Raw genomic sequence first — 12,625 nt, forward strand, 5'->3', positions numbered from 1 at the left:
ACATTTTTTTTCTAATTTCAGAAGCCGTTTCACTCGGATATACGTCACAACAAGGAAAAAATGACAATCTCAACTTCCGTTTCATGCCGACTTTAAGGTTTTCTTTCTTTGTGTATCTAATAACATTAGACAGTTAAATAAAGACAGCAAATTAATGAAGACGGAGAATGTGAGAACTTTGTTATAAGGCACTTGTGTTCTCAACACTGCCTGTCAAAATAAAAGTCCTTAAAATAAAATCTTTTTATCTTTAATTTTAGACCTGATGAAGGTGGAAGAGAAACATCATCCTGTCAAAACTGGAGAAATCTTCAAGTTACTCACTGAATAGAAGAGCCAGAGAATATTTCCCCTGGCCTCAGTTTGGAAAGAGTTTCTCCTACAAAAAAAGTCTTAAACCTCACATGAGAATTCATACTGGAGGAAGCGGCTCACATGTGATCAGTGCGGGAAGAGTTTTTCACAAGCAGACTCGCTTAAATTACATCTCCATTCTCATTCTGGAGAAATGCCATTTAACTGTGATCAATGCTGCAAAACATTTCTTAGAGCAGAATCTTTGAAGATGCACCTGAAAGTTCATATAAAGCAAAAGGTCTACGTGTGTTTTCTGTGTGGAAAGAGTTTTTCACGGATGAGTGCTTTAAAAATACACCAGAAAAGACACAATGGTGTGAAGGATCACATGTGCTTTGATTGTGGGAAGACCTTTACTAGACGTGACACATTGACAGTGCACCAAAGAATTCATACTGGAGAAAAACCTTACAAGTGTTCACACTGCGACAAGAGATTCAAACGGTCTGGGACTCTGAAAATACATGAGAGGATCCACACTGGAGAGAAGCCTTATAAATGTGATCAATGTGGTAAAGGTTTTATACAAAAAGGAAGCTTTAATGATCACCTGAAAATCCACACTGGAGAGAAGCCACACACATGTGATCAGTGTGGGAAGTGTTTCAGATGTGCAAAAACTCTTAAATTACATCTGGGTTCTCATTCCGGAGAAAGACCATATAACTGTGATCAATGCAGCAAAACATTTCTTTGGGCAGAAAATCTGAAGAGGCACCTGAAAGTTCATACAAAGCAAAAGCCTTTCGTTTGTTGGTGTGGAAAGAGTTTTTCACGAATGGATAATTTTAAAATACACCAGAAAAGTCACAGCGGTGTGCAGGATCATATGTGCTTTGATTGTGGAAATACTTTTGCTACTGCAGCTGCTCTGAATCGGCACCAGAGAATTCACACGGGAGAAAAACCTTATAAGTGTTCACACTGTGACAAGAGATTCGCCTATTCTAGATCTCTGAAATATCATGAGATGATCCACATAGGAGAGAAACCGCACACATGTGATCAATGTGGGACGAGTTTTAACCTAAAAGGAGTCCTTAATAACCACATGAGGATCCACACTGGAGAGAAACCGTACTCATGTGATCAGTGCGGGAAGAGTTTCACACAAGCATCCACTCTTAAATTACATTTGCGTTTGCATTCTGGAGAAAGACCATATAAATGTGATCAATGCGGTAAAAAATTTCCTAGGGCAGACAAACTGAAGGTCCACATGAGAGTTCATACACAGGAGAAGCCTTACACCTGCACTTCATGTGGAAAGAGTTTTAGCCAGCTGAGTAACTTAAAAACACACCAGAAAATACACAGCGGTGTGAAGGATCACATGTGCTTTGAATGTGGGAAGACCTTTACTGCAGCTGCGGCACTGAAAAAGCACCAAAGAATTCACTCTAGAGAAAAAAACACATGAGACGATCCTTTTGAAGCCTTTTGCATGTGATTATTGTGGGAAACGTTTCACTCAGTTAAGTTCTCTATGCCGTCATGCTAAAACCAGCTGTCTGAAATCAAAGTAATAATAATAATCTTTAATATTTATCACAGTGAAAGAGATTGATTCATGAAAGGGTCTCGTCCCAGTGATAGTGTGCTTTTAAAATACAAGGATATTCATAATACTTTTGTACATTTTGAAGATTTTGAAGTATATGTATGTTCAGTGGTTCATGTGTGTATTGTTTTCTCTCTTCTCTTCTGGTTAGCATGGCGTTCTTGTAGATAACTACACTATCTGGAGGCACAATAAATCTTACTAAATCAAAGAAGTTTTCATGTGTAAATTATTCATGTATTTTGATTGAAAATCAGGAAGATCTTTTTTGCTAGTGTTACCTTGGTACTGAAGCTTCCAGTACACACATAAACAAAAAACAAGAAGCTTCATAAAATGTAAAAAAAAATAGACACAGACACTGTAGGTTTTATTGGAGAATTTCATCTGTCTCATACATGGGTCCAAATAAATGCTGTAATGTTAGAGAACTAGGCCTGAGAGTATGGGAAGACAAAACTATGGGAAGACAGAGAAAACAGGTCAACGAGTATGTGAAGATGAAAATTAGGTCAAAGGTTGTGAGAAGACAAGACAGGAAAAGTACCTAAAACCATATATGAAGCGCATGCGCAAGGACTTGCCACCAATAAAAATAAAACATTGATGCAGGTGTTTCTAATCGTGGCGAAGTGATGAGGAGGAGCAAAAAGATAACTATATGAACGCTAATTGGACACCGAGCGATAAGAAAAAGATATAAGACTTGGGTACAGACCATTGTAATATCAGATGAACAGCTGGCATCTCACTTTGTTGAACTGCTCAATAAAGTGAATTCTTCTGAGACCTGAAACTTCGACTCTGAAAGATTTCTTTTGAGACCTGAATCAGACATTGAAGACCTGAACCAAAGATCGTGAATTTGCCACGACAGTTTAGTCAGAACCAACATGTACAGATATTTAAAAATTGTTACAGTATTGTGAATAATAATAGGACCAAATTAATGTACAAAAAAAATGTGTACAGGTACATGACTCTCCTAATGCAGATGACCATGTTTATATGAATATGGAAACAATGATTTTTCACCAGAGACTAAAATGAGGAAACATTAATCACCACTTTGGTTCTTTGAATATTTCTTATATTAATTCATCAATATTTTCATTGTCCTCAAGCAATGTTCAGAAATGTTTTGAGTCATGTCACCTGATCCTGAAACATTTTTTCCCTTAAACTGACGTCTGTAGTGGCAAACAATTTTACATCACTGAATAAGAGACAAATAGGTATCAATTGTCTTTAAAAATTATGTGTTCCCTTGCAAGGAAAGGTCAGCAGTCATACAGTCATTACAAAGTGCCTGCAGAGTGTGAGAACGAGTGGGGGGTATCCTTCATTCTTTATAGTTGTTCCTCCCCCAAGGTTGTTTTCCCGAGGCTACATCAAGATACATCTTAGCCATAACTAACATATTGTTTAGATTTGTCTGTCTTATTTAATCATATTACACCCTTGAATGGAGACTCTCTGTGTCTCGGTCATACATTCAGTCATATTAACTTTTGTCCGGTCATATAAAAGGACATAGATATACATATATTAATAAGAATATATATCAACACTACATTCATCTGATTATCATCATATTTCTAAGATTCTATGAATATAAGAAAATGCAAACATATAGAACATATTAAATTTCTTCCACACGTCTCAGACTGGATTCCAGTTATTGAACATCATATTAAGACTAAAAACATATTTAAAAACATTTTGTTTTGCTTGATCCGGTGTTGTGCTGAATTTCGACCCCCGCCAAATTATTACCCCCCCCTAGTGTTGGTAGGTTTAGGATTAGTTGTGGGGGAGGGGTTAGGATTAGGCAATCAGGTACTGACTTCAATGAGGGGGTTAACAATTTGGCAGGGGGTCGAAATTCGGCACAACACCGGATCAAGCAAAACAAAATGTTTTTAAGTATGTTTTTAGTATTAATATGGTTTCCTTCAGTTAGCTTTTTTTTTTCTTAAAAAAAAAATCTTTATCTGTTTGTTAGGCATTAAATCATACTGGGACGTGTGCTAGAATTGTTGGATGTGAATGTGGCACAGCCCTACCTAGAAAATGTTCACCAGCCGCCACTGCTTCAAATAGTTTAGAGTTTCCCTATTTCTGCACCACCTTCACTGTCTGGAATTAGTTCAGATGTGAACAATTAAGGTACACAGCTATTCCAGTAGGCCTACTGATGTTTGGTAATTGTAGCACCATAGATCATTTGTAAGAGTCACGCGTCCTGAGTGAATACAGCGAATGTTTTAACTGAGGATTGTGTCTCTGTGTAGTGCCCCTGAAACGGAGTTTGTTTATCAGTAACCATTTAAAATGCGATGCTTCACAATCACAACTTTAGTGAGAATCAAGTTTGACAATAAATCAACAATTATTTCCCACAGCAAATGCATCAGCTCTTATTTAAACATATTTCTCAAATTGATGCACTTCAAGTTTCACAGAGTAAATAAACCTGAGTATGTAGCCTACTTGAGTGTATATCTTACATTAAAGCATTTACACTTCCTGTATTCACAAAATTGCATCTCATTTAAAACACACATAATGATATAATCACACATTCATCTTTTAACCAAACAGAATAACTCTCAAATAACATTTATATTTAATCATCTCACTCTTTTGCTTTTTAGCCAATAGCTTAATGCTGTACTCAACCCATATTGCAATTTTAAATTTATACATTTATAAAACACACAATATTTTAGCTGCATTTATTTATAAAACATACTATACATTTGTGTGCAAATGTACGTTATATATACCTGAAAGGAAGTATGTTTATAAGTAATCACTCAAAATGTGATGCTTCACAATCACAGCTTTACCAGAGAATGTCTAATAAGGGGAGAAGTTCCACTCTCAGTAAACTTCCGGCTTCTGAACTGGTTGCAGTTCCACTCTGGTTCCATATGAGGGCACTCACAGGACGAGTGCAGAATGAATGGAGGTCTATGGCGCTATACCCATCAAAATCCACTTTTCTCAGGATATCATTTGTCTAGTAATTTGAATGTTGTATTCGAAAGGAGATGCAAAGAAATTACACATTGCTTGGTGTTAGATTTTTTAGAGTCACTTATTTGCTTTAAAAAGTCTTTTAAAATGTCAATGACGTCATACACATCGTACGACCAGAGATACTGATTTAAGGCAATCCTTCAGTCACTTTGGTGCGTTCGCACTCTGCACTTTCTTTTCTCTCGAGGCATCGGCAACACAGCTGACACAGGTAAATACACGTGCTAGACGAGTTTTTGTTTTGTTTGTTTCTGGTCCCGCTTCAGATGCCACGATGCCATCAAGCGGTATCTCTGGTCGTAATCAGTCCTTCACTGACCAATCAGCGTTCATTAGCAGAATGCTAGCGTGTTATGGGCAGCAACAACTCAACCTGTAATAAATCGAAAGGACATAAGTACTCGTTCACATCAACTTTCGACCTATAACCCCTGTTGAACTTGCAAAACCTAAAATCAAATCTGAGATTTCTCAACAGCAATCGGGTGAAAGAGACAAATTTAGCCGTCTAGCTCCATAGACTCCCATTCATTTTGCACTCATGGGTGATCGGCCCCAGTGGAACTCTGGTGGAACTACAACCAAAATTTGGTACAATAGGACTTAATAGGGAGTGGCCAGGCTCTCCTCTACGGGCTCTGGCTTTACTGAGAATGAAGCGATTAGCGAATCACGAGAGCTCCCTGGTAACGAGAACACGCACGCACATACGCGACCAATCAGATGCACCCATTTTAACAGCGTTAACATTTAGATTTTTAACATCACATGAATTTACTAAACATATTAATTAATGCATATTAATTATATACTAAACATATGAATTATGAATATGAAGTGTTTGACAACATATGAATATTTAATAATTATTTAAACTGATTACTCTTTGTATGAACTGAAAAGGTCCCATGAATTAAACCTCAGGAAAAACACATAACTCTTCAGTCTTCAGCATTACATGTGCTCGTGCTTCATCAGTTCTCAGTAGTTCTTCAGCAGTGAGATTAGTGTAGGGTGACCAAACGTCTCGAAAAATTCGGGACAGTCCCAAAATCTTAAACTGCTGTTGTCCCGAATCCCGAATCTGGCCCTAACTGTCCCGATAATTATACTAAAGCAAAATCTTGAGTAGTTATTGTCTGATAAAACATTAAAAACTGTCCGTGGAGGTTGAGTCGTCCTGCAGCTCGCCCTCCCACTCCGAAAACCATACCGACTTTCAGCCGATCTCATCTGGTCACCCTAGATTAGTGTCAGTATCTCGCCTAAACAGGTGTCTTCTGTAATCAGCTGTTAGTCATGTGCTCATCACACAAGAACTCATTCCATCTTTTTCCAGCACACAGGTTAATTTCTCCCTTTCATAAAAGCATAAATATTTTGTTGAGCTCGATTGTTGATGATGTCACAGTGATTGACACTGGTGTTGGGTGTGTCTTATCGCATCATACTGAACTCTCCTGCTCATTCTGCTGCTCATTCTCTCCATCAGGATCATCTCCATTCAACAGCGGTGACGTCTCTGGTTCATTCACTCGGTCTCCTGAGGAATCTGACAGAAAATAAAGAGACAAATCACAGAAATTAAAATAAAAGAAATAAATGCTTTAGCTGCATTTACATCTACACATGGATGATGTCAAAGCTACACAATCTCAAGAGTTTCTAAACATGTACACTAAACAAAAACAAATATAGCTAATATTTTTACAATATGAATAACTACACATTTTTTTCCCCTTGAAAAACTAAAGAAAAATTTTAGGTTTTGTTCACACTTGTAGTTCAATTAGCTTGGTTCCTTTGGTCCGGACCAAAAAAAAAAAAACACATTTAGTCCTAGTCCGCTTAGAGTTCACATTGGCATTTTTAACACTGAACCTAAAGGCATAGGGATTTGTTCACAATCTGACTGGTTGGCTTTTATCACGTATATTTTGAGACAGAACTCACTAAACATCCAAACCAATGCTGTGCTCTGGGATAAACGCGCTCATTGTGTGTCCGTAGCCAAAACTATGGCGGTATTTTGAACAAATTTGTAAATAAGTCAAAACAGGTGCAGCAATCCTTCCATCACACACACAAAAGAAGATCTGCCACGAGGAGGCACGGTTCTGATGCCTGTCCTGAACTGTGAGGGGTTATATTATGACTATGACGGAAAAAAAACAGGTATGTTTGAGCATTCGTTCCTTTTTAGGGTCACATCATGTCCGGTTTATGTCACTGGTCCATGTGGCGTTCATATTTTATTCGAACCGCTCCAGAGTTAGTTTGGAAGCGGACGAGACCCATCTTTTTAGTGGTCTCGATCTGCTTGTTTGGTTTCGGACGGCAGCGTTCACACTCATTCAAATGAACCGCACTAACTACCGTAAAACTTCAAATAATAGCCGAGTCCCAAATAGACGCCTGTCTCTTTTACACGCCTGGTGTGACTACAGGTTTGGATAAATAAATACCGGCCTCAAAAAGAGGCCTGGTCTGTTTTTTAGTACCTGTCAGATCGTCTGTTTAAGCCAGTTATATGGTGCAGATTGCGCACGCAAGAGATCCCTGCGCATCTGGGCGGGAGCTGTTAGCGCAATCGTCGCGTCTATGACAACTCGAGATATCGCACACCGGACACGCACTTTGTCAGTTTATGGCCAGCAATACTGTTATGTTTAAGGACATTATGGAATTAAGATCATGTCTGTACTATGTTATGATTGTACTGTACAATTAAATACAATTGTTGCTTAGTCTGCAGTCTGAATTCACTTTATCTCAGAGCGTCCGTTAAGCAGGGCTATGCAGTTTCGAGAATTTCTTTGCTGTATTCTCGCTTTTTGCTCGCAGGTTTCTCTCTAGTGTTCCCCCTACAGTTTCGGAATATATATTTGACAACACTGTCGAAAAACTTGTTGGCGACTCTCAGATACCAGAGGCTAGTAGATCAACGACACCAAAGCAGATGGGACATTCTTTAAAACGTCTTCTTCGGGTTTGAACAGCGTGAGGGAGCGCAATAATGACTGATTTTTTGCTGATTTTTTTGCCGTAAAGCAATCCGTTACATCGCGAGACCTGATATCACACGATACTTCCTGACGCTGCGGCCGGCGGCCTCAAAGTTGCAAGAGTGCTTTTTCCGCTCACAGGCAATAGGGGGGTGAGAGACAATCACCATTCAACCCGAAAAAAGTAATATAACCATTCCAATGACTCCGAAGCTGTTCAGTTAAGGTAAAAAACCTGCATAGTTCACCTTTAACTGAATGAATTGAGAATCACCTGAAAATCTGATAACATCAGCAATTTTCATACAACCAGCTGATTTTTGTAAATGAATGTAAAACTAAATGTATATTGCAGCACAGGGTGAAGTCTCAACACTAAATTAAAGGCCTCAAATACAAGCCGGTGCAGTTCGGCGATTTGGGAAAATAAAAGCCCAGGCTATTATTTGAAGTTTTACGGTAACTAGTGATTCGCACTGCTCACATAATCTGGAATGGGAAAGCACTGTTGGAAAACTGCTGAGGACTGTTTTTTAATAAATGTTGTTCTACTCACCAGTGACCGTCACATTGAATCTTCTGAATGTGGTCTGTTCTGTGTTGATGATCTGTAGTTTATAATATCCAGAGTCTGTAGGTCTGATGTCTGTTATTTTCAGAGATCCAGTCGTCTTCTGCAGCTTCAGTCTGTCTCTGAATCTCTCATTAATAATATCAGTTATTTTTGAATCAGCTTTAACAAGAAGACAGCTTTCAGCTCCAAACGTCCACAGTATCAGATCCCCTGGCTGTATAGTAGCATAAGTCTGGAGAAGGGCAGGATCTCCCTCCTTCACTGACAATGAACACACTTCACATCACAGCAGCAGCAGAAACAGAGAAAGACAGAAAAACAAATGTTTGAATTCATTTTGAATACATTTGAAATAATACATTTAGATTATTTTATTTTTTTTACTATTTTGGCATGTTCCTGAACATGAACCTCATTTTCATTTTTTTGCAAGAAAACTAAACATTTATGAGCAGAACCATCTATTTCGCTATTTTTTTTTCTTATGAGGTATATGCAAAATTGTCTATACTTTAGTGCTGTCAATCAATAATTTTTTTAATTAAAATCGCACATTTTGTTCTTTATATATATATATACATATATATGTAAATCTTAGCATTTAAGATGCTAAAATGTGCTACTGCTAGCAAATACATAGCTATAGTCTATCAATTTGATTATGTATCACTAAAATAAATGAATTATTAATGGATGAATGAATATAAAAGATACCTGAATCATGTTAGGAAGCCTTTAAAAAGTCACTTTGAGACTACTTAAATTCGGTTGCTTAAAATGACTCAATTCTATGATGTTGAAGTAACATGAACAAATTATGTTTGTTTAACGTAACCCAGTTATGTGTGACCTGTTGACATAAAGTTAATTAAAGCCAACATATATTTTTTTTTAATGCAGCACCTGCCACTGTCCTGATGGTCTCTCCATTGATTTCAGTATTGAGATCGTCTTCAGGTTCATAGGACCACTGTTTCGTACCAGTACCCTGTATTTGAGTGAAAGATTCTCCCTCCGTCACGCTCTCTGCTTTGTCTGCTACACAGAAACAGAGAACAGAAATGTGTTCATGAGTCTGCAGGTGAACAAATATATTTATAAGTATAATTATACAAATAATTATACATTCATACCAACCACACCATAAAGTCCATATGACTCTACTATATTCCAAGTCTGAGTGAGGAACAGACTGAAAAATTACTGGTAATGCCACACATTTCAAATCTCATTCTCTGTTCTGCACACTCACAGTTGTTCATTGCTCAAACCTACTGCAGCACATCAACAATTTTGGCAGAACATTGGAAAACTGGAAGATTATCAGCGAATAACAGTGTCCGTTACACAAAGTTATCATCTGACGTTAAGACTTGGAATATATAGCATGAATTGTTTGGATAAACACAATAGTGCATTTTTGGTTATTTTCCTTTTTAGAGCTTGAACATTGAGGTCCCTATGAAATGTTGTATGGAGAAGTTCCATTTTTGAGTGAAATAGTAGTTGGAAAGGGTTGTAACACTAGCGAAAAGTTGGGAGATCTTGTTGGAGAACTCCACAAGACTACTCTAGTGAAAAAAACCTATACTTTTATTTCACAATGCGCATTTCTTAATATGAATCCTAAAATGTGTTTTAATACCACTTTTGTTAAAGATAGTATGACCTCTGCATAATATCATTCTTTAAATGCAAGATATTTAAAGTGTACCTAAAGTTTACTTGCAATAGTTCCACTGTATCACAATCAAATATACTTAAATATCAAGTACATAAATATGTTCCATGTATTTATAGTATACTTAGCACATATATTATAGTATAATACATTTTAGTATATTTTTTAGAGTACTTTGACTCGTGTGGGGGTGTCACAGGTAAATTGTCAAAATGAGCGTGAAAGTTTGACATGGAGCTACTATATCTCCAACATCCGAATCACCCATTTTAAACAAACACCAAATAGATGAGAGTCTGCTGGCAAAAAAGAGAACTCGACGGAGCTCGTAATAAAACAATAATCAACATCCGCTTGGCTTCTCGGAGATGACGAGAACTGAGGGATCTGAAATGCTGTAAAAGCAATGCAGAGATGATGCTATTGTTATTACTAACAGGGAAGTAAGGTATTTTATTGAAGAGATAAATTGCCATTTATAGCTCTCTAACAGAGTTCATTGTAAGGCATTATCTATTGTGAAGATTTAATTCATTATGGTTTGTTGTAGCACTGTGCTGGAGAAATTGAAATATGTGTCACTCAAAATAAGGACTATAATGTAATGTGTAAACAGTATAACAAAAGTTTTAGCAATATTATGGAGGAAATGGAAATTCTCTTTTCAATTGTGTAATACTTACCAGTTTGGCTTTTTGATTTAGAGATTATGCAGCGATAGTAAATCACAGCCACAAGCAGCACAACAGGAACTAAAACACCAAAAACAATTCCAGCTATAGCACCCGAAGAAAGACCTGGATCTTTGGCTATAAAGAGAGACAGTGAAAGTGTCAGACAATGTGATGATCTGAAATGACTTCAAACATATACTAATAATACTGGATGCCAGGGTTTCTCAAATCTTGACCTGGAGGGCCAGTGCCAATGCAGAGTTTAGCTCCAACCCTGATCAAAATCACCTGAGCAAACTTATCAAAGTCTTCAGGATCACTAGAAAATCACAGGTAGGTGATTTTGACCAGGGTTTGAGCTAAACTCCAGGACCGGATTTGAGGAACCCTGCCGTATGCCATTACACTGAAAGTTACTCACTCTTTCACTCACTCACACTCTTTCAGTTACTCAGAGTGACTCACCAGTGACAGAAAGAAGGAATCGCTGTGAACTCTCACAGTCTCTGATCTGTAGTTCATAAAATCCAGTGTCTGTGGTTCTAGTGTTTCTGATGGTCAGAGATCCAGTTTGATCCAGCTTCAGTCGGTCTCTGAATCTCTCATCAGCTTCGTTTAATGAGGTCTCGTTAGTTCCTACATCTATTGTGGCCAGGAGAATTCCTTTATCTCCAAATCTCCACAGCATCAGAGCATCTTTGTGCATTTCAGCATCAGTGTGTAGAGTGACAGATTCTCCCTCTGTCACTGACACTGACTTCACTGCCTCCGTCTCACCAACCATGTCTGCAAAACAAGCAGAACATTAACAAAAATATGTTTTTTCATGACATTTCATACATTTTGAAAGCGTTAGTCCCATCATGAAAACCTGCTTGTGTGGTGCAAAATCAGGAAAATCACACTCAATAAATGCTTACACAATCATTTAAATTTGGTTTAAAATCATGAAACTTGAATAACCATAATTCCTAACCCAGGGTAAATATGAATAGTTTGAAATAATCCAGGGTTTAGAATGACCAAATTATTGACACACTGATCTAAACCCGGACCATTAGCTGCTTCTCCATCGTCAGGCCGAACGGTTCTAAGAACAGTATTAACGGTTCCAGTTACATTTCGACTTGAGCATGGTTCAGCATGGCACGCTTACAAACCGTTCTCAGCGCTGCTCAGGATTGGTCACTTGTCTGTGGCCTGGCTGACAGTTTCTCTGTAGCTTGCCAAGCACGCTATTTATGGAAGCTTGTTTCCGTATCCATAAACCATATTATGCTAACTAGCTTAAGCAAATGGAGCGGTTTGGCCCAAGAGTGGAAGAGCAACTAAAGTTACAATAAAAGACTTGATACTCACCACTGACAGTAACATTAAATATCTTTGTCGTAGTCTTTTCTCTAGAGATGGAGAGTTTATATTGTCCAGAGTGTGTGATTCTGGTGTTTCTGATGGTGAGAGATCCAGTGTTTTCGTCCACTTGTAACCTGCCTCTGAATCTCACATCCTCACCGGTGAAAGAAAATGAAGTCAAGTCAACCTTTCTCGTTATTTTAGATATGAGAGAATCTTTTGGTCCAAACAGCCACAGAATAGTATCATCGTTCAGTAGTTCAGTCAGATCAGTGTGTAGAGTGACAGAATCTCCCTCCATCACTGATACAGGCTCAGTTTCATCCGTCTCTGTACCAGACACACCTGGAAAACAAACAGAACAAGTTTTACTGA

At 37.9% G+C, this 12,625-nt stretch overlaps 2 protein-coding genes across 6 annotated transcripts in view; one reads left to right on the forward strand and one right to left on the reverse strand.

The window, feature by feature from the left end:
* Positions 1-12,625, forward strand: part of LOC309476067 (uncharacterized protein) — a 112,297-nt gene that overhangs the window by 88,748 nt on the left and 10,924 nt on the right. The gene's annotated exons all lie outside the window — the stretch shown is intronic.
* LOC309476017 (uncharacterized protein) overlaps positions 1-12,625 on the reverse strand; it is a 66,810-nt gene that overhangs the window by 10,494 nt on the left and 43,691 nt on the right. The window contains exons 2-7 of one of the 4 annotated variants that reach the window (XM_082139107.1): positions 12,257-12,595; positions 11,363-11,683; positions 10,907-11,032; positions 9,446-9,580; positions 8,525-8,818; positions 6,043-6,515 (exon numbers count right to left, since the gene is read on the reverse strand). In XM_082139107.1, the coding sequence (XP_081995233.1) occupies positions 6,409-6,515; positions 8,525-8,818; positions 9,446-9,580; positions 10,907-11,032; positions 11,363-11,683; positions 12,257-12,595 (1,322 nt within the window). In that variant the 3' untranslated portion in view covers positions 6,043-6,408. Of the gene's footprint in view, positions 1-6,042; positions 6,516-8,524; positions 8,819-9,445; positions 9,581-10,906; positions 11,033-11,362; positions 11,684-12,256; positions 12,596-12,625 lie in introns of those variants that run through there. The other 3 variants (XM_082139108.1, XM_082139106.1, XM_082139105.1) reach the window with 3 other exon arrangements.

This window comes from Leuciscus leuciscus, assembly GCF_965113295.1.
Source record: "Leuciscus leuciscus genome assembly, chromosome: 15".
In the NCBI taxonomy this organism is placed as follows: Eukaryota; Metazoa; Chordata; class Actinopteri; order Cypriniformes; family Leuciscidae; genus Leuciscus; species Leuciscus leuciscus.